Source organism: Dendrobates tinctorius, unplaced genomic scaffold (genome assembly GCF_039654945.1).
Source record: "Dendrobates tinctorius isolate UK_male_01 unplaced genomic scaffold, ASM3965494v1 ptg000047l, whole genome shotgun sequence".
Taxonomy (NCBI): domain Eukaryota; kingdom Metazoa; phylum Chordata; class Amphibia; order Anura; family Dendrobatidae; genus Dendrobates; species Dendrobates tinctorius.
In genome coordinates, this window is record NW_027361715.1 from 1,390,001 (window position 1) to 1,413,173 (window position 23,173).

The 23,173-nt window shown below is 43.2% G+C and overlaps 1 protein-coding gene across 1 annotated transcript in view; it reads right to left on the bottom strand.

Annotated features, from left to right (window-relative positions):
- Positions 1 to 1,522, bottom strand: part of LOC141089685 (leukotriene B4 receptor 1-like) — a 1,894-nt gene extending 372 nt beyond the window's left edge. Inside the window, exon 1 of the mRNA XM_073576154.1 lies at positions 1 to 1,522. This exon is cut by the window's left edge and continues 372 nt beyond it. Within this exon, the coding sequence (XP_073432255.1) occupies positions 369 to 1,388 (1,020 nt within the window). The 5' untranslated portion in view covers positions 1,389 to 1,522 and the 3' untranslated portion in view covers positions 1 to 368.
- Between the last annotated feature and the right edge of the window lie 21,651 nt (positions 1,523 to 23,173).

Below are 23,173 nucleotides of genomic sequence, written 5' to 3' on the forward strand. Positions count from 1 at the left end.
ACAACATATCAGACTCTCGCCTACCATGGAAACCTTCGAAAAGAACCTGAAGACCTACCTCTTCTGACAAACCTACAACCTGCAGTAACCACCGATCCACCAAACCACTGCACGACCAGCTCTACCCTCACTTACTGTATCCTCACCCATCCCTTGTAGATTGTGAGCCCTCGTGGGCAGGGTCCTCTCTCATCCTGTACCAGTCGTGACTTGTATTGTTTAAGATTACTGTACTTGTTTGTATTATGTATACCCCTCCTCACATGTAAAGCGCCATGGAATAAATGGTGCTATAATAATAAATAATAATAATAATAATAATAACTGAACAAGTGCTCACAGAACAGATGTTGAAGTTTTTAGGCACCTTAAATGTTAGACACAACCACAGCATTGTTATTAATATTGGTTTTGTCCGTGGTATTTTCAGCATTTTCACTTGGCTTCTGTTCTGTCTCTGTTCCTCCAATTTTCTCAAAAAATATTTTTAGCTTGAGAATATTGGAAGGACTTTTCATTCTAAAAGCATAATAAAAGTAAAAAATAGGATTCAAAGCACTGTTTATAAACACCAAAGCTCCCGAAATACTACTTCCAAAGTCAGCGATTCCTTGTAATCTGCAGGAGCCCTCAAAAACAGAGGTGATAGTAAGAATATTAAATATATGATGTGGAATCCAACACATGACAAAAGTTCCCACCACAATAACGATTATTTTATCGGAATTACGTCTGCCCACAAATTTCATTTTCTTGAGTTTTCGCCATAAGTAGACGTAGCAGATGATAATGATGCAGAATGGAACCAAAAATCCAACACAGGTTTCCAAAACTAGTAAAATTACTTTTTGGGTATCACTGTTATACTCATGTAGAATGCATTGGAAAGGTTGTTCATTTTGACTTTGTTTATAGAAAGGAAGAGAATGAACACCAAGTAGAGCGGCTGTAATCCAAATTAAAATGGTAAGTTTGTGAAAAACGCGTCGTCTGGTCCATCTCTGAAGATCAAATGGTCTAAATACAGCCAAGAACCGCTCTATACTCAACAGAGTTATGAGGAAGACACTGACGTACAAATTGGTATAGATGACATAGAGCAAAATCTTGCAGAACACCAGTCCAAAAATCCATTCGTTAACTGCAAATGAATATATCCAAATAGGAAGGAATAACAGAATGTGGAAGTCCGCGAGTGCGAGGTTTCCGATTAAAAGCATAGTGACGGAAATATTCTTCATCTTTCCATATATGCTCCACATTACCACTATGTTTCCTGGAATCCCAATAATGAAAGCAAAAGACAGTAAAATGCATGACCCAATAGACTTCATAGCGATATAGTGCAGACTCTGATCGAATTCTTCAGAAAGGTTACAATAAATCATTTCTGTATTTTCAAAAATTTGGGTTTCTTAATCCAATTGTGTAGTTCCGCACTGATGAAAAAAATTAATGTTCCTGCTTTTTCTTGTATGCCATACAATTGTTGATGTTCCTTTATTTTTCGAAGAGTAAAAGTTCTTTTATTCTGAAACAAAGAATATATATATAAATCTATTTTAGGATAAGAATGCAATTTTTAAAGAAGATTTTTTTGGCCATTAATAATTTTACATTGATGATATTCTTATAGGATGCAGGTAATGACCATGCTTCAAACTACATAAAGGCTTGTCTTTGGGCAAATTCACCCCAACAATTCTTTGTTGTTAAGGCTTTCATTAGTAGACGTTTGTAAAACAGAAATTAATAGAATCTTCATGATCGGGAAAAGGCAGCTCAATGAGAAACAATTTATCAATTGATTTCTAATGTATAGTTGTAAAAATGCCCCTTGTTGAGTGAAGAGAAACTTGCCTCGGTACATCGCCAACACTATAAGATATCTCTCTCCTCTGTACTCAATACTTATCATAGGATGACATCTTTAGATTTACCAATCATGGGTAGCATTGCCAGTTATGGATCTTGGAGGGGTAAGTAGCTAATAAAAATAAAGGATTTAGAAAAATAGAGAAAATGAGGGTGCAAAGCCTCCCCACGGTACATACCAAACCATCATGATAAAAAAGAAAAAAGGCAGAAAGAGTGTACAAAAGCTGATAGCTTAATTAGAAGTGGCAACTTTTTGGCTCCAATTTGTGAATCATTTTCAAATTTTTTGTTTTTAATAAAAACGAAGGACTTTAACATCTTGACCACCAGCAATATTTTTCATTATTTCTAGAATACTGAACACCCTTATATCAACCCGATGATCACTAGCAAGGGGGTACATATAAGGGTTGAAAATGTTGGGCTATTAGAGAGACAGGGCCCAGGTCAAGTTGGTCTCATCCCCTTTGTTTAACAGGTTACGGGAAACTGTGCGAATCTCCGCACTAAAGAGGAACTGAATTGGCCAAAGTGTCATGGAAAGGACTTGGTGGGAAAACAAAAAACTTTCTGGCCTGTCATCATAAAGGAAGAGCCCATTTTTACTTTTACCATTTGACAAAATCTTTCCCATTATGGTCACCAAACATCACCGGGGAATCTTTAGAGTCACATAAATATGTCCATGAGTCTGGATAGCTCGTTGTTCATTGATTTGTAATGAGAAATTACATACCGGAGTAGATGAGTTTTATCTATGAGAAAAGCTACTCGGAAATTCTGTAAAAAGTAAACACAGTGTATTTGTGGATATTTATAGAAAAAAAGAGGGAATTACAATATTTTATCAAATTTTAACTACTTCCAGACACTTTATCCTTTCATGACCAAGTAAATTTTTTTTAAAGTGATCCTGCACTTTAACAAAGAGATCATTCACAGAGAGACATAGCTAGAGCTTTGATCTGTTTGTTAGGTGCTAGGATTCTCCCACTGCACAGGGTAGCTCCCAAGCCTTGTCTGCCTCTGTGTTCTCCCATTGTGTTTCAGCTGCAGTGGAGGCTGCTCAGCAAAGATGTCGGTCTCAACGTCTTGCTCAGACTCGTGCTGTTCGCTTGGTTGCTTTTGGTCTTCAAGCCAAGCCTATGGTAACCAGCAATAGGCAGCGGTGAACAGATGCTCTGGAGGCTAAGTACAGAAATTACCCTACTGAGCATGCTCGTGTGACGACCTTTCATTGGTGGTCAGTGGTCAGCTGCTCTGGTGATGCGGCAGTCCTGGATTGGCCCACAAGCAAGGTTCAGTCTGTCTGGACTTAAGTGGAGCATATAAAAGGGTACTTGGGGTGCATGTCGGCACGCTAAGATCCTTTATGCTAAGTGTGTGTTTGTGGATACGTTACCACTCCTTGTACATGTGTGCCACCTCTAGAATGGTGTTTGTGTCTCTAGGCAGGCAGTATAGGGTGGGAACTCCCACTTGGCTCAGCATCTGATTCCGGGCATCCTAAGTCGAGTGTGCCGTTAGCACAGCCGAGTGTCAGAGCGAACACAGCCACCAGCCTAGATTTCCCTGGGGGGTAGCTATAAGGACCCCCAGCTAGTGTTATTATCTGCTGTACTCCTGTGATGTATAACAGGGTATAGCTCTGAGTACTCCATTATTGTAACGCTCTGTGGAGCAACCAAGCAGGTACCTTGCACTCTGTCCACACGAAGTGACATTTAACTCTGTATGTTTACAGTGCTTCCACACAACATCGCTCCGCCATTGTTCTCTAGCTGCGGTTTAACATCACTGCACAATCGAACCCGGGTTGCCATCGCACTTCATAATTTACATTTAGTGCGATCCGCAAACCTTAACACTGTTTTTCTCCTACACTGAAAATGGTCTCAGTAAAGAGTCATTAAACTTAATTTCATTTTTTTTGTATAATAGTGCTGGATATTCAAATCTGTGTCTTCTTTTTAGCGATGGAGGTCTCAGCAATTGGACCCCCACTGATTAAACCTCTTGATATATCACAAAACTAACATTTTATAAAAGTGTAGATACACTGTGCCATGATACAGTTTAGTAGCAAATTGTAACAACCCTACACGTGTTCGGTCTTGTTTTTCTCAGAACATTCAAGGCTTCTATGTTCTGTAATAATATACCAGACACATTTAAATGTAGAAGGAAAAAATGGAATCAGTCTCAGCCAGCATCGGACGATCACGCTTCATGGGCTCCATAGCGGACATGTGATCTGCTTCTATTACTGGTACACCACTGCCATGTAGGTTGGGTGACCATTGGAAGCTTTTATAAACTCTGAAGGTATACATGTAGTCTGTACCACTCTCACATATTGGATAAAGGTTGACCCTGTTTACAATTCACAATGACACCATAGAAATGAAAAGAATAATAGGCCTCAGTTACCACAACTTTCTACAAGGAAAACTGTTGCTCATAGCAAATCTATATATATAAAACTGAGCATATATATGTATGTGTGTGTGGATCAAGTCACACCCACTCCACATAACCACGCCCACTTCACATAGCCACACTCACTCCACACATAAAGCCCCGTATAATAAATATAAGTATCTAATATATACATATATACAGTATATATATATATATATATATATATATAAATATCTAATCTAATATATGTAATGAATATCTAATATATCTATTTCATATCCTCATCTTCTTGACCACAAGAGGTTACACTTTTCTACAAGGAAAACTGTTGCTCATAGCAGCCAATCACAGTTCAGCTTTCATCTTTTAACCCCTTCACCCCCAAGGGTGGTTTGCACGTTCATGACCAGGCCAATTTTTACAATTCTGACCACTGTCCCTTTATGAGGTTATAACTCTGGAACGCTTCAACGGATCTAGGCGATTCTGAGATTGTTTTCTCGTGACATATTGTACTTCACTTTAGTGGTAAAAATTTTTCGCTATAACTTGCGTTTATTTATGAAAAAAACAGAAATATGGCAAAAATTTTGAAAATTTTGCAATTTTCAAACTTTGAATTTGTATGCCCTTAAAACAGAGAAATATGTGACACAAAATAGTTACTAAATAACATTTCCCACATGTGTACTTTACATCAGCACAATTTGGGAAACAACATTTTTTTTGTTAGGAAGTTATAAGGGTTAAAATTTGACAAGCGATTTCTAATTTTTACAACAAAACTTACAAAACCATTTTTTTTAGGGACCACCTCACATTTGAAGTCACTTTGAGGGGTCTATATGGCAGAAAATACCCAAAAGTGACACCATTCTAAAAACTGCACCCCTGAAGCTACTCAAAACTACATTCAAGAAGATTATTAACCCTTCAGGTGCTTCACAGGAGCAGAAGCAACGTGGAAAGAAAAAATGAACATTTAACTTTTTAGTCACAAAAATAATATTTTAGCAACAATTTTTTTATTTTCCCAAGGGTAACAGGAGAAATTGGACCCCAAAAGTTGTTGTCAAATTTGTCCTGAGTACGCTGATACCCAATATTTGGGGAGGAACCACTGTTTGGGCACAAGGCAGGGCTCAGAAGGGAAGGAGCCCCGTTTGACTTTTTCAACCTAAAATTGGCTGGAATTGAGATTGGACGCCATGTCGCGTTTGACGAGTGTCTGATATGCCTAAACAGTGGAAACCCCCCACAAGTGACCCCATTTTGGAAACTAGACCCCCTAAGGAACTTATCTAGATGTGTGGTGACCACTTTGAACCCCCCAAAGGCTTCACAGAAGTTTATAACACCCGGGCGGAAAATAAAAAATCATATTTTTTCCACAAACATGATAATTTAGTCCCCAATATTTTGTTTTCCCAAGGGTAACAGGAGAAATTGGACCCCAAAGGTTGTTGTTAAATTTGTCCTGAGTACGCTGATACCCAATATGTGGGGGGAACCACTGTTTAGGCACATGGCAGGGCTCAGAAGGGAAGGAGCCCCGTTTGACTTTTTCAACCTAAAATTGGCTGGAATTGAGATTGGACGCCATGTCACGTTTGACGAGTGTCTGATGTGCCTAAACAGTGGAAACCCCCCACAAGTGACCCCATTTTGGAAACTAGACCCCCTAAGGAACTTATCTAGATGTGTGGTGACCACTTTGAACCCCCAAGGGCTTCACAGAAGTTTATAACATCCGGGCGTGAAAATAAAAAATCATATTTTTTCCACAAACATGATAATTTAGTCCCCAATATTTTGTTTTCCCAAGGGTAACAGGAGAAATTGGACCCCAAAGGTTGTTGTCAAATTTGTCCTGAGTATGCTGATACCCAATATGTGGGGGGGAACCACTGTTTAGGCACATGGCAGGGCTCAGAAGGGAAGGAGCCCCGTTTGACTTTTTCAACCTAAAATTGGCTGGAATTGAGATCGGACGCCATGTCACGTTTGACGAGCGTCTGATGTGCCTAAACAGTGGAAACCCCCAACAAGTGACCCCATTTTGGAAACTAGACCACCTAAGGAACTTATCTAGATGTGTGGTGACCACTTTGAACCCCCAAGGGCTTCACAGAAGTTTATAACACCCGGGCGTGAAAATAAAAAATCATATTTTTTCCACAAACATGATCATTTAGTCCCCAATATTTTGTTTTCCCAAGGGTAACAGGAGAAATTGGACTCCAAAGGTTGTTGTCAAATTTGCCCCCTACAAGTGACCCCATTTTGGAAACTAGACCCCCTAAGGAACTTATCTAGATGTGTGGTGAGCACTTTGAACCCCCAAGTGTTTCACTAAAGATTATAATGCCCAGGCGTGAAAATATAAAATCCTGTTTTGTTCCCACATAAATGATCATTTAGTCCCCAATTTTTAATTTTCCCAAGAGTAACAGGAGAAATTGGACCCCAAAAGTTGTTGTCCAATTTGTCCTGAGTACCCTGATACCCCACATGTGGGAGAAAACTACTGTTTGGGCACACGTCAGGGCTCGAAAGGGAAGTAATGACGTTTTGGAAAGCAGACTTTGATGGAATGGTCTGCGGGCGTCATGTTCTATTTGCAGAGCCCTTGATGTTCCTAAACAGTAGAAACCCCCCATAAGTGACCCCATTTTGGAAACTAGACCCCCTAAGGAACTTATCTAGATGTGTGGTGAGCACTTTGAACCCCCAAGTGTTTCACTAAAGATTATAATGCCCAGGCGTGAAAATATAAAATCCTGTTTTGTTCCCACATAAATGATCATTTAGTCCCCAATTTTTAATTTTCCCAAGAGTAACAGGAGAAATTGGACCCCAAAAGTTGTTGTCCAATTTGTCCTGAGTACCCTGATACCCCACATGTGGGAGAAAACTACTGTTTGGGCACACGTCAGGGCTCGAAAGGGAAGTAATGACGTATTGGAAAGCAGACTTTGATGGAATGGTCTGCGGGCGTCATGTTCCATTTGCAGAGCCCTTGATGTTCCTAAACAGTAGAAACCCCCCATAAGTGACCCCATTTTGGAAACTAGACCCCCTAAGGAACTTATCTAGATGTGTGGTGAGCACTTTGAACCCCCAAGTGTTTCACTAAAGATTATAATGCCCAGGCGTGAAAATATAAAATCCTGTTTTGTTCCCACATAAATGATCATTTAGTCCCCAATTTTTAATTTTCCCAAGAGTAACAGGAGAAATTGGACCCCAAAAGTTGTTGTCCAATTTGTCCTGAGTACCCTGATACCCCACATGTGGGAGAAAACTACTGTTTGGGCACACGTCAGGGCTCGAAAGGGAAGTAATGACGTTTTAGAAAGCAGACTTTGATGGAATGGTCTGCGGGCGTCATGTTCCATTTGCAGAGCCCTTGATGTTCCTAAACAGTAGAAACCCCCCCATAAGTGACCCCATTTTGGAAACTAGACCCCCTAAGGAACTTATCTAGATGTGTGGTGAGCACTTTGAACCCCCAAGTGTTTCACTAAAGATTATAATGCCCAGGCGTGAAAATATAAAATCCTGTTTTGTTCCCACATAAATGATCATTTAGTCCCCAATTTTTAATTTTCCCAAGAGTAACAGGAGAAATTGGACCCCAAAAGTTGTTGTCCAATTTGTCCTGAGTACCCTGATACCCCACATGTGGGAGAAAACTACTGTTTGGGCACACGTCAGGGCTCGAAAGGGAAGTAATGACGTTTTGGAAAGCAGACTTTGATGGAATGGTCTGCGGGCGTCATGTTCCATTTGCAGAGCCCTTGATGTTCCTAAACAGTAGAAACCCCCCATAAGTGACCCCATTTTGGAAACTAGACCCACTAAGGAACTTATCTAGATGTGTGGTGAGCACTTTGAACCCTCAAGTGTTTCACTAAAGATTATAATGCCCAGGCGTGAAAATATAAAATCCTGTTTTGTTCCCACATAAATGATCATTTAGTCCCCAATTTTTAATTTTCCCAAGAGTAACAGGAGAAATTGGACCCCAAAAGTCGTTGTCCAATTTGTCCTGGGTACCCTGATACCCCACATGTGGGAAAAAACTGTTTAGGCACACGTTGGGGCTCGAAAGGGAAGTAGTGTTGTTTTGGAATGCAGACTTTGATGGTCTGCTGGCGTCATGTTCCATTTGCAGAGTCCTTGATGTGCCTAAACAGGAAAAAACCCCACATATGACATCATTTTGGATACTAGACCCCCAATGAACAAATCTAGATGTTCCCCCAACTAATCTAATGTAAATTAGTAGTGCATGGAGGTGTGGTACAATTTGAAGCAATCCTTCATGCACAGGCCAGGTTTTTCAGGGCAGGTGTCGCACTGGTAAATGGTGTCCCTGCGTATTCCTTTTTTGTAACACACTCGACACCTTTTTTGCAGCTTACCTTTTCTTGGGGTTGGCGGGACCACCCCCGGAAAATGCTGACCTGGGACAATACGAGCACCTTCAGTTCCTGAAGTACTGGGGCCCGCTCCTTCCTGAGCGCCAAACATCATGGCCTTAACCACTACCTCCTGGAAATGAAGGTACGACGTATCGCTGGGGCATGCACATTGTGACAGCAGGAATGCGTTGAGCATTGCCATTTGGACGATGTGCACGGCCAGCTTTTTGTACCACACCTTGGCCTTCCTCAATGCATTGTACGGTTGGAGGAGTTGATCGGAGAGATCAACTCCCCCCATTTTTTTGTTGTACCCCACTACACATGTCGGTTTGAGGACCTGTGTAGAGGTACCCCGTACAGTGCAGAGGGTACTGCCATCACCGTGTATGGTGGTCAAGAGATGGACATCTCTCTTGTCCTTGTACTTGACCACCAGCAGGTGGTCGCTACATTGGGCTCTGCTCTCACCTTTTCAGAGCATCTGCCCAAGTAGCGTCTTCGGGAGGCCTCTCTGATTTTTGCGGACAGTACCGCAGGCTGCGGTACGTCGCTCAGAGAGGGATTTGTAGAGTGGGATGCTGGTATAAAAGTTATCAGTGTAGAGGTGATAACCTTTATCCAGCAGTGGGTGCACCAAATCCCACACAATTTTCCCACTCACTCCCAGGAAAGGAGGACACTCAGGGGGTTCAATCCGGGTGTCCTTCCCTTCGTAAACTCTAAACTTGTGGGTGTACCCTGAGGTACTCTCACACAACTTATAGAGTTTGATTCCGTACCTGGCCCTCTTACTGGGCAGGTATTGACGGAATCGCAGCCTTCCCTTGAAGTGAACCAAGGACTCATCCACGCAGATGTCCCTTTGGGGCACGTACACTTCAGCAAACTTTTTGTTGAAGTGTTCGATGACCGGCCGAACTCTGAACAGACGGTCAAAGTTGGGGTCATCTTGTGCGGGACACTCTGCATTATCAGTATAATGCAGAAACTTGTGGATGGCCTCAAAACGCGTCCGGGCCATGACCATTCGGAACACTGGAGTGTTGTATAAAATATCAACACTCCAATATTGCCGAATTTCCAGCTTCTTCAGTATCCCCATATGGAGGATCAGGCCCCAAAACTGCATCATTTCAACTGCGTCTACAGGAGACCAGTTTGAAAATGTTGAACGCGGGTTTTGCTCCAAAAATTGACGAGCGTACAAATTAGTTTGCTCCACCATGAGGTTAACAAAATCCTCAGAGAAAAAGACTTTGAAAAAGTCAATTTCTGTGAGGCCGGTGGTGTCAAACTTGATTCCTGATTCTGCCACAAAATCAGGAATCAGTGGCTCGTAATTTTCGGGGGGCGAGGTCCATACGGGGAGCACTGGGTCAGCTGCGGGCATGGTGGGCGCTGCCTCATCTTCTGTCCTGGAGCGTCTGCGTGGCGGTTCCGCAGGACCCGAGGAGGAAGATGAGGAGGGGGAAGAGGAAGAAGAAGAGGATGAAGAATCCGAAAAATAAAGAAAAGTCGGATCGTCATCCAAATCGCTATCAGTTTCGGAGGCAAGTAAAGCATATGCCTCCTCCACTGAATAGCGCTGTTGGGATGAATTTGATGACATTTTTGTGTAAATATGGTGCTTGGGTGTACACTTTATTGAAAACTGTATGTGTACGTGAGGGGGGGGGAGTGATTGGTGTAACCTTTCTGTAAAGAAAAAGCTGTGTAAAAAAGTCTAAAACAGCAGGCCCTAGCTGATAAGTGTCACTTATCAAAACTAGGCTCCTGGATGTGCGCACGGGGTGGCGCAAGGGGGGGTGGAAAAAAAAAAAAAAAAGGAAAACGGCAAACTCTGATAAGTGAACTGTGTCACTTATCCAAGTTTCGCAGCTGCGGGATGTGTGTACGGAGGGGCTAAGGAAAAAAAAGCGAGCTCAAGTGTTGATCGGTGAACTGCGTCACCAATCAACGCTCGGCGGCTGCGCACGGAGGTGGCGCAAAAGTGGGGTGGAGGGGGGTAAAAATAGGGGGAAGGGGGATGGGGGGATTGGGGTGGATGAAGAGAGATTGGGCAGGGATCAACAGTTAGGGTTGTAGTTAGGTGGCACAAAAGGGGGTGAAAAAAATGAAAAGCGGCAGGCACAAGCTTGGATAAGTGACGTGTGTCACTTATCCAACTTTTGCGGCTGCGGGATGTGTGTACGGAAGTGGCGCAAAGGGGGCTAAGGAAAAACAAGCGAGCTCAAGTGTTGATCGGTGAACTGCGTCACCAATCAACGCTCGGCGGCTGCGCACGGAGGTGGCGCAAAAGTGGGGTGGAGGGGGGTAAAAATAGGGGGAAGGGGGATGGGGGGATTGGGGTGGATGAAGAGAGATTGGGCAGGGATCAACAGTTAGGGTTGTAGTTAGGTGGCACAAAAGGGGGTGAAAAAAATGAAAAGCGGCAGGCACAAGCTTGGATAAGTGACGTGTCCACCGTCACCGATCAACGCTCGCCGGCTGCGCACGGAGGTGGCGCAAAAGTGGGGTGGAGGGGGGTAAAAGGGGGGTGAAGGGGGGTAAGAGGGGGGGTGGAGGGGGGATGGGGGGATGAAGATAGATTGGGGGGGTGAAGATAGATTGGGCAGGGGATCAGGGATCAATTAACACTTACAATTGTAGTTTTCTTTCTTCTTCTTCTTTCTTCTGCAGGGATTGTGATGCTACAAGCTGTGGCACCACAATACCCAGCACAGGAGCTCTTGCTGCGTCCGACCTCTCTGCAGGAATCCTCAGCTAGAGTGAGGACCCCTGCAGACAGGTCAGACAGGTCAGAGGCAGGTCAGGGGGTAGGTCACAGAGCGGTCACATCGCTGCTGTGACCTGCCATTGGTGGGATCGAATGATTACATCGATCCCACCAATCCCTGATCTGCCTGGTGACCATGGCAACTGCCTAGAATCGGAGCTCACAGCTCCGATTACTAGGCAGGTCATACCCAGGTCACCAGCAGGGCACAGAGCGGTCACATGGTGACCGCAGCTGTGCCCTGTGGTTGGCGCGATCGCCGATCTAATCGATCGCGCCAGCCAACTCCTGCAGGCCCTGCTGGGCCTGCATCAGGCTCCAGCACGATCGGTGCTAATATAGCACCGATCCTAGCCGGTACTGGCAGGGCACAGCGGCGATATAGCGCCGCTGTGCACTGCGATTGGCGCGATCGATCAGATCGGCGATCGCGCCAATCCGGGTGCTTTTTGCAACGCCAGGCACCGGCTCTAGGATCGAGTACATCGGTACTCGATCCCAGCCTAGGACATCATTGTTTCAGCCAAGCTGATTGGCTGAAACAATGAGAAACGCTGCGATTGGCTGTTCAGAATTGAACAGCCAATCACAGCGCTCTGGATGCCGGGGGGGCGGGATCGCAGCCCGGGATGCCGACGCCATATTTTCTAAGGTGAGATGGCGTCGGAATTTTAATGCGATCACCGCGACTTTAGTCGCGGTATCGCATTAAAGGGCCCGACGTACTATCCCGTCCACGGTCATACGGGCCCGTGTAACGTGGACGGGATAGTACGTCGGATGTCAGGAAGGGGTTAAACAGCTCTGGTGAAATGAAAGATGCTTAGTGATTGGTTGCTATGGGCAACACAGGCAGTGTAACCTGTTGTGGTCAAGAAGATGTTCATATGAAATAGATATATTAGATATTTATTATCTATATTAGATTAGATATTTATATATATGTATAAACTAGATATTTATTATACGGGGCTTTACGTGTGGAGTGAGTGTGGCTATGTGGAGTGGGCGGGGTTATGTGGAGTGGGCGTGACTTGATCCACACACACACATACATACACTCAGTTTTATATATATATAGATTTGCTATGAGCAACAGTTTTCCTTGTAGACAGTTGTGGTAACTGAGGCCTATTATTCTTATCATTTCTATGGTGTCATTGTCCTTCTGTAAAGCTGGAAAAAACACCATTTATTACCGTGCCGACACAGACCTCCCTCTGACAGACTGCAGGGGGAGCCCAGAATCAGGAATTTCTCTTTGTCTGGCATGAAGCATCTGATTAACTTAAAAATTCAAACACAGATTAAAAAAAGAAACACAAGATGGATTTCTCCAACCCAGGTATCATTTTAGTCGGTGTAACAGCGCCAACCTGACAATGCCTGGTTTGTTTGAAACTCTTTTACAGCTACAACTAATGCCACTCTAAATTAGTCCTTCTTTACAATTTCTAACTAAATGGTATTACACTCCCACAAGGTTGAAATCTGCTTTCTCTAAGAGAAAAGCTGTATTATGCCTCAATGAGCAAGACTTACAGAAAGAAGAAAGGGACCCAAGATTTACAGAAAGGAGTACAGAAATGGAAGAAAGGGAGGCAAGAGCTGCTTCCTCAAGGGCCATTAAAACGTCTCAGCACAGACTGCATCTCCACTGTGTACAGATGGGAGGGAACCTGCAAGACCTACAGGTATATACTATATACAGGGGAGATGACATAGAGGTATATACTATATACAAGAGGAGATGACATACAGGTACTGTATATACTATATACAGAGGGAGATGACATGACATACAGGTATATACTATATAAAGGGGAGATAACATACAGGTATATAGTATATACAGGGGAGATCACATACAGGTATATACTATATACAGGAGGAGATCACATACAGGTATATACTATATATAGGAGGAGATGACATACAGGTATATACTATATACAGGAGGAGATGATATACAGGAGTACAAACTATAAACAAAAGGAGATGACATACAGGTATATACTATATACATGTGATACTATACCCAGGCAACGCCGGGCTCTTCAGCTAGTTAAAATAATAATTTGATATCATATAGATAATAACAAATTATGCATAAACACCTAAATGGGTAGACAGACACAAAGTAAAGTCAAACCTAGCAAATGAACTTTGGCAGAAGTGCAGCAACAAAAAAAATATCATCAATAGAATGGAATATGGTTTTACCAAAAAATGGCACAATTTTGAAATGTTTGGGCATGGCCACATGACTTTCTCAAGTAACTACTGAGTTATAATCAAATATTTCAAAAATGACTATTCCCCCCCCCCCAACACTGCATCATTTGGCTACTTTGCATGGTCTTACCCTAAAATTATTAACCATATATTGCTGGATAAATAAAACAGATGGATAACATAAATAGTTAAAATATTGACTGGAAAAAAAAAAGGAAAAACTGTAAGGTGAGAGGGGGATAATGCAAACACTAGAAAAATTTGATGCTTTCTAAAAAAAAATTGTTATATGTGATCTTCCGGTTTTTATTTTTAGATTCCATCTCTCACAGTTGAAGTGTACGTACAATAAAGATTACAGACCTCTCCATCCATTGTAGGTGGGAAAACTTGCAAAATCGGCCGCGTATCAAATACTTATTTTCCCCACTGTATATCAAACTGCAAAAAGGACAGTCCATTCCTAATTTTCCCAGAGCCCCATGTTGCCCAATGTCCTGTCTACCTACCAAAACATATTCATAAAATATGTTTCCTAGAAACATATCAGCTCAATTAACAGAAAAAAATTCTCTTTAAATAAAAAAAAACTTTAACATTAATTAGGCAAAGACTATAACGGCATACATTTTTACTCTCCTCAATATTGTGACTCACCAAGTTCTCCTCCCAAAAAATCTCTTTCAACTGTTAGGGAAGTTTCTTCTGTCTCTCCACTCCAGCTTGTGATTCTCCGTGTAGGTCTTTGGATTACCTTTTGTCTCCAGTGTCCTTTTATGCAGTCCCTGATATATCCCATTTAAAGCTTTGAGTGTTCTTTCACTTTTTGAATGACTGGTGTCACTGAAAAACAGGAAGACATTTTTTGTAGCTCCATCCCATGACTGGGACTTTACCAAGGCATTTATTTGTATACCATGTCTTTACTCCTTGTTAGTGCTTTGAATATGGAACCTGTGACATAAGCGGATTGTGACACTTCACATGTGCTTTGCTAGAAACAAAACAACATCTACAGATCAGGATTAACACAGAGAAGTTACTAAGAGAATTCATATGATTTACAATAACGTCTGTGAAAGCAGAGTCACATGCAACTCCAGTGACCTGCAACCAAGAATCCAAGAGGCTGTTTTTTTGCAAAGGTCAAGTCTCAGTTGAGGTAGATCAATGGTTGGAGAACATCTCCACTAACAATCATTAGATGTCATTTTGCAATGTGACACCATGAGCTTCATGTGACACAGAGTAGCCTGGTAGCCTAGCCTTATCTTACCTCCTCCCAACTTTTTCTTCTTTCTTGAGCTGTCATTTTTCTTCCTCCCCTTCTTCCAAGAGCCATAACTTTTTTCATTTTCCTATTGACATGGCCGTATGATGGCTTGCTTTTTTCTTCAATGCGTGTTGTAGTTTTGAATGGCGCCATTCATATTAATTTACCATTCATTGTACTTAAAAATTAGGAGAAAAAAAGTTCCATATGTGGTGAAATTGCAAAAAGAATTTTAACTCCATAATTGCTTTTTTTTAAAAAAAAGTTATTCATTGTATGAATGAAAAATGTCAATTGTCGTCATTTTCCAAGACCCTTAACATCTCCATTTTTCAGTCAATGGAGCTGTGAGAGTGTGATACCATTTTAGTTTTATTTATTTTTTTGCCTAGTTGCAAAGACAAAAAAGACGCAAATCAAATCTGGCATTTTGATTTTATTTCGAGCTATGCCGTTTTCCAATTGGGTTAATTTTATATTTTAAGCAACTGGACTTTTATTGATACAGTGATACCAAGTATGTTTGTCTGCTTCTATATTTTTTAAGCATTTTTAAGCATCTTGGTTGTCCTTGTTTGAGGAAAGCACATCCCGCAGTCTGGATCTCCTTGACCTACAGTCATATGTAAAAGTTTGGGCACCCCTATTAATGTTAACCTTTTTTCTTTATAACAATTTTGGTTTTTGCAACAGGTATTTCAGTTTCATATATCTAATAACTGATGGACTCAGTTATATTTCTGGATTCAAATGAGGTTTATTGTACTAACAGAAAATGTGCAATCTGCATTTAAACAAAATTTGACCGGTGCAAAAGTATGGGCACCCTTATCATTTTCTTGATTTGAACACTTCTAACTACTTTTTACTGACTTCCTGAAGCACTAAATTGGTTTTGTAACCTCATTGAGCTTTGAACTTCATAGCCAGGTGTATCAAATCATGAGAAAAGGTATTTAAAGTGGCCACTTGCAAGTAGTTCTCCTATTTGATTCTCCTATGAAGAGTGGCATCATGGGCTCCTCAAAACAACTCTCAAATGATCTGAAAACAAATATTATTCAACATAGTTTTTCAGGGGAAGGATACAAAAAGTTGTCTCAGAGATTTAACCAGTCAGTTTCCACTGTGAGGAACATAGTAAGGAAATGGAAGAACACAGGTACAGTTCTTGTTAAGCCCAGAAGTGGCAGGCCAAGAAAAATATCAGAAAGGCAGAGAAGAAGAATGGTGAGAACAGTCAAGGACAATCCACAGACTACCTCCAAAGACCTGCAGCATCATCTTGCTGCAGATGGTGTCACTGTGCATCGGTCAACAATACAGCGCATGCATAACGCCTTTTTGTATGACCAAACAACTCAATCTTTGTTTCATCAGTTCACAGGACCTTCTTCCAAAATGTAACTGGTTTGTCCAAATGTGCTTTTGCATACCTCAGGCGACTCTGTTTGTGGCGTGCTTGCAGAAGCGGCTTCTTTCGCATCACTCTCCCATACAGCTTCTCCTTGTGCAAAGTGCGCTGTATTGTTGACCGATGCACAGTGACACCATCTGCAGCAAGATGATGCTGAAGGTCTTTGGAGGTGGTCTGTGGATTGTCCTTGACTGTTCTCACCATTCTTCTTCTCTGCCTTTCTGATATTTTTCTTGGCCTGCCACTTCTGGGCTAAACAAGAACTGTACCTGTGTTCTTCCATTTCCTTACTATGTTCCTCACAGTGGAAACTGACAGGTTAAATCTCTGAGACAACTTTTTGTATTCTTCCCCTGAAAAGCTATGTTGAATAATCTTTGTTTTCAGATCATTTGAGAGTTGTTTTGAGGAGCCCATGATGGCACTCTTCATAGGAGAATCAAATAGGAGAACTACTTGCAAGTGGCCACTTTAAATACCTTTTCTCATGATTTGATACACCTGGCTATGAAGTTCAAAGCTCAATGAGGTTACAAAACCAATTTAGTGCTTCAGAAAGTCAGTAAAAAGTAGTTAGGAGTGTTCAAATCAAGAAAATGATAAGGGTGCCCATACTTTTGCACCGGTCAAATTTTGTTTAAATGCAGATTGCACATTTTCTGTTAGTACAATAAACCTCATTTGAATCCAGAAATATAACTGAGTCCATCAGTTATTAGATATATGAAACTGAAATACCTGTTGCAAAAAACAAAATTGTTATAAAGAAAAAAGGTTAACATTAATAGGGGTGCCCAAACTTTTACATATGACTGTATATGCAGTTCACATAACTTATACATCCGTTGAGAGTTTTTCATCGGAAACATTACGCACCGTATATACTCGTGTTTAAGCCGAACCACGTATAAGCCGACCCTCCTAATTTTGCCACAAAAAACTGTGAAAACTTATTGAGTCATGTATAAACCGAGGGTGGTGCTGCACAAGGCTTAATGGTGGTCCAAAAAGATGCTCCATAGATAAATACCCCCCATAAAATGCTGCAAAAGGGTTAATGGTGGCCCAATAAGATGCTCCAAGGATAAATGCCCCATATATTTCTGCTCAAGGGTTAATGGTGGCCCAAGTTGATGCTCCATACATAAATACCCCCATATGCTGCACAATGGTTAATGGTTGCCCAAGTAGAAGCTCCATACATAAATACCCCCCATATATTTCTGATCAAGGGTTAATGGTGGCCCAAGTAGATGCTCCATACATAATTACCCCCCATATGCTGAACAAAGGTTAATGGTGGCCCAAGTAGATGCTCCATACATCAATACCTCCATATGCTGCTGCCGCCGCTGCTGCTGTAAAAAAAAACATACTCACCTCTCCGTCGCTGGGGCCAGGTGCCGGTGTAGCCACTGACTCAGGTCCCCAGCAGTGGCTGTTTCCTGGGTCTTGTGCAGTGGCATTAGCAGTGGGCGTGCATTGACTACATCATCGTGCCCTCCGCCGAATGTCACAGCCAGAGGACCCGGTGACAGCAATGGAATGGGGAGCGGTAAGTATCGCTCTGCTCCCCCGTCATACTCACCACCCCCCTCCTAGCACCCGGTCTCTTCAGCCCCTGCTTCCAGCATGATGTCGGCGTCCCAGGCTGTTCCTGCATTCAGCGGTCACGTGGTACCGCAGCCGCTCATTAAATATGCACATATTCATGAGTTTAATGAGTGGTATTACGTGACCGCTGAATGCAGGAACAGCTGGGACACTGAGATCATGGGGGAAGCAGGGGGGCTGCAGAGACCGTGCCAGGAGGGGGGAGTATGGTCTCTGACACCCCCCACTCCCCCTTCCCCGCCGACCCCCATATATGACTCGCGTATAAGCCGAGAGGGGGACTTTCAGCCCAAAAAAATGGGCTGAAAATCTTGGCTTATACATGAGTATACATGGTAATACTGTGCCTACCATGGTGTAACCTATGGATATGAAATGCTTACAATAAATCCTATGTGAAGCATCTATAAGTGCCTTTATGTGTGCAGTTCCTTCACTCTATCTACTATTGGTCTACAAGAGCTAAATGGTTGGCTCCAGAGGAACTACCACCTGTTTCAAGTTAACTCTAATTCACTTGATATGCCACTTAGCTGTTTGAATAGTAAAAATCAGAGTGTCCTATGAAGGTCAGCCACAGGCCACAGGCTGGAATTCATAGGAGCACCATCATGGCAGACACATGTAACAGCCCACCTTCCCCCTTCCCTTTGGTTCGCATGTTTTAAATGCTGCTAACAGTAGCGGGAGGAGTTCTGCTCCACTCGTTGCTGTTAGAAGCAGATGATGGCTAATTAACACAGCCACCATCTGCCAAAAAAGATACATGCTCAGCTCCTGAGCCTGAATCAAAGACAGTGAGAAAATGGAAACGGTTTAGGAGCGCAGGAAAGAGACTCAGACAAGAGATGGGGTTAAACCACAACGCGTTTCGACGGAGGATCCGTCTTCATCAGGTGGAAGTTGAAACTTCCACCTGATGAAGACGGATCCTCCGTCGAAACGCGTTGTGGTTTAACCCCATCCCTTGTCTGAGTCTCTTTCCTGCGCTCCTAAGACCGTTTCCATTTTCTCATTGCTCCTATCCTCCATTGGAGGTTTTCGGCTGGAGCTGCGGTGGAGACCTGACATTTTTGTCTGCCCCTGGGTTGCTTCCTAAGTAGAGTTGAGCGACTTTTGGTTTTTTAGGGTCGCGTTTCGTTTTGTGAAACCCGACTTTTCCAAAAGTCGGGTCGAGCAAGATCGTCCGATTATAGGGAAAAGTCGGGGTCGTCCCGAAACACGAAACCCAATGTAAGTCAATGGGGAATAAAAGTCGGCAGTGAGAGGAGGACAGGAAACACACCTACAGTGCCCATTTGAATGCCAAAAGCATCAATTCTTCTTACTTAAGCTTGTCAACCTTAATTAACTTCATAATACAAGTTACGCACTGAAAAATAGGGGTTATTTGGCTAAAGTTGTTGGGGGGGAGGGCTGGCTGCAGGTTTTCATGTGCCCTGGGCGAAAGAGCGCCCCTTTAACACATACCACAACTCATCATGCTCCGATACGGCAGATAAATAGCGGTATAGTACAATGAAAAATACCTCACTTTTTACATCTCATGACGAGGCCCATCTATTTCTCCATACAGAATCATTGGTCCCATATAATGTTTGAAACAGTATATGATGAGCTCCACATAATGCTACAGTATATGTTGGTCCCCATGGATGAAGCGCCACTGTCTTATGGGCCCAAATAATGCTCCAAACATAATGGGCCCCATTTCTAATGCTCTAGTGTATAATGGGCCCTGTAAATGCTGCTCCAGTGTCTGATGTCCACCTTTGGAATGTTCCAGTGTATGGTGGGCCCCATCTATCATTCTCCAGAGTATAGTGCTCCCCAAAAATTGCTGTCCCAACATTGAAAACAATCAAATAAGTCTCCTCGCTAGGGAATCCCTGTACTTGTCTGGACAGGTGCTGTAGCTTGCTTAACAGCTCGCCAGCCGTTCTCACGCCCAGTATGGATTGCACGTGATTGCACAAAGGTTAGAAAGGGTACCATATCCCTGGATAACATGTATGGATAGCGTACACATTCAAAATATATGTCTCAGGAGGCAGGCTCAGACGGTGTCAGGCCCAGTATGGATTGCACGTGATTGCACAAAGGTTAGAAAGGGTACCGTATCCCTGGATAACATGTATGGATAGCGTACACATTCAAAATATATGTCTCAGGAGGCAGGCTCAGACGGTGTCAGGCACAGTATGGATTGCACGTGATTGCACAAAGGTTAGAAAGGGTACCGTATCCCCGGATAACATGTATGGATAGCGTACACATTCAAAATATATGTCTCAGGAGGCAGGCTCAGACGGTGTCAGGCCCAGTATGGATTGCACAAAGGTTAGAAAGGGTACCGTATCCCTGGATAACATGTATGGATAGCGTACACATTCAAAATATATGTCTCAGGAGGCAGGCTCAGACGGTGTCAGGCACAGTATGGATTGCACGTGATTGCACAAAGGTTAGAAAGGGTACCGTATCCCCGGATAACATGTATGGATAGCGTACACATTCAAAATATATGTCTCAGGAGGCAGGCTCAGACGGTGTCAGGCCCAGTATGGATTGCACGTGATTTCACAAAGGTTAGAAAGGGTACCGTATCCCTGGATAACATGTATGGATAGCGTACACATTCAAAATATATGTCTCAGGAGGCAGGCTCAGACGGTGTCAGGTAATAATAAGGGTATTTAGTTAACATAATTTTGATTTCTCTGTGTAAAGGTCATGTGTTCATATGCAATTACATTTTGCATGCACATTAATTTACTTTTTCTGCTCAGACCCAGTTTCTCATTTGTTTCATTGTGCATTCTGTGCATATAAGGGTGTGACCGCCCTGTTTCTGAGTTGGAAAATCCATCCTGTCTGGCCCACACTATTACTGGTGGTTCAGTCCCTCTGTCCTTGTTCACATTTACGTCACTTGACAAGTGGAAAGGTTTTAAATACAAGAGTTAGGACTGTCCCACAAGGGTTGCCGTGACGTGGCGGGATGGCTTCTACATTATTTTGATCAAAATTATGTTAACTAAATACCCTTATTATTACTATTATTACTACCTTCATGCAATTTTTGCAATATATTTTTTTACTTTTTTATTCCAGGATATTTGTTTTGTGTTTTCTTTTTGGTTTTCTCTGTGTAAAGGTCATGTGTTCATATGCAATTACATTTTGCATGCACATTAATTTACTTTTTCTGCTCAGACCCAGTTTCTCATTCGTTTCACATTCAAAATATATGTCTCAGGAGGCAGGCTCAGACGGTGTCAGGCACAGTATGGATTGCACGTGATTGCACAAAGGTTAGAAAGGGTACCGTATCCCTGGATAACATGTATGGATAGCGTACACATTCAAAATATATGTCTCAGGAGGCAGGCTCAGACGGTGTCAGGCCCAGTATGGATTGCACGTGATTGCACAAAGGTTAGAAAGGGTACCGTATCCCTGGATAACATGTATGGATAGCGTACACATTCAAAATATATGTCTCAGGAGGCAGGCTCAGACGGTGTCAGGCCCAGTATGGATTGCACGTGATTGCACAAAGGTTAGAAAGGGTACCGTATCCCCAGATAACATGTATGGATAGCGTACACATTCAAAATATATGTCTCAGGAGGCAGGCTCAGACGGTGTCAGGCACAGTATGGATTGCACGTGATTGCACAAAGGTTAGAAAGGGTACCGTATCCCTGGATAACATGTATGGATAGCGTACACATTCAAAATATATGTCTCAGGAGGCAGGCTCAGACGGTGTCAGGCACAGTATGGATTTGACGGCCCAGATTACACAGCGGAGGAGCAGGGAGAGGTAAAGTTTGCAAATGCTGGGGCCCTGCCCAAGCAAGGGGGTCCCACTCGTGGGCGTCGGTACTGGCACTGGGCCCCTCATAGTACAGCGGTGTGTCTGACGGCGGGTGTGCACCACCACCGTCAGAGACACTTGATTGCACTATGAGGGACCCTGTGCCAGTGCCCGCGTCCAAGAGTCGGCCTACCCACCTGTCCAGGGCAACGGCACTCGCACGGTGTCGTGCGGTAGGTGGTGACCCCGGCCATGGGGGGGAGGCAGCACAATTAGGGAGTTTTAGAAAGTGGCATATGTTGATGTTGGACATTCAGCTGATGCAAAAGGCGAAATAGGTGAAGTACCAGGAAGAGGTGGACCAAAGCAAGCCATTTTTCTGTCACCCTATGTGTCATCAGGGGAAGGTGGGACAAAATCCTTGGAAACCCATGCGTGGTTCATTTTAATGAAGGTTAGATCATCCACATTTTGGGTTGACAGACGGGTCCTTTTTTCTGTCAGGATTGATCCAGCTGCACTGAAGACTCTTTCCGATAGCACACTTGCAGCTGGGCAAGCAAGCTCCTGTAAGGCATATTGGGCCAATTCAGGCCAGGTGTCCAGTTTAGCGGCCCAATAGTCAAAGGGGAATGACCTGTGTGGGAGAACATCGATATGGGAGGAAAAGTAGTTTGTAACCATAGTTGACAACTGCTGTCTCCTGTCACTTTCCATCGATGCAGTATTACCAGTTGTGTGAGCGGTATTTGAAAAATCAGTCCACAACATTGTCATGAAACCCCTGTCTCCAATGCCACTTCTGCTGTGTACACCACGAACACCTCTGCCAAGCTGCCCCCGGCCCGTACGGCTCGTGTGAGAACCATCACCGCTGCTGTGTGCTGGGAATGCCTCAAGCAACCGATTTACCAGAGTTGCTTGTTTATTAGCCAATATTAGGTCAAGGTTCTCCTGTGGCATGATGTTTTGTAATTTGCCTTTATAGCGTGGATCCAGGATGCTGGCCAACCAGTAGTCGTCATCGTTCATCATTTTGGCAATGCGGGGGTCCCTTTTTAGGATCCGCAAGGCATAATCTGACATGTGGGCCAATGTTCCCGGTGTGAATGATGCACTGCGAGTGCTGGGTGGAGGAGCACTTTCTGGCAAATCCACATCCCTCCAGTCACGCACAAACCCTGTACCAGACCTTGCCACGCCAACATTTTCACTTGCCCCACGAGATGCATCCTCCTCCCCTAAGTAATCATCCCCATCATCCTCCTCCTCCTCCTCTTCTTCCTCCACCTCGTCCAGGAGAGGT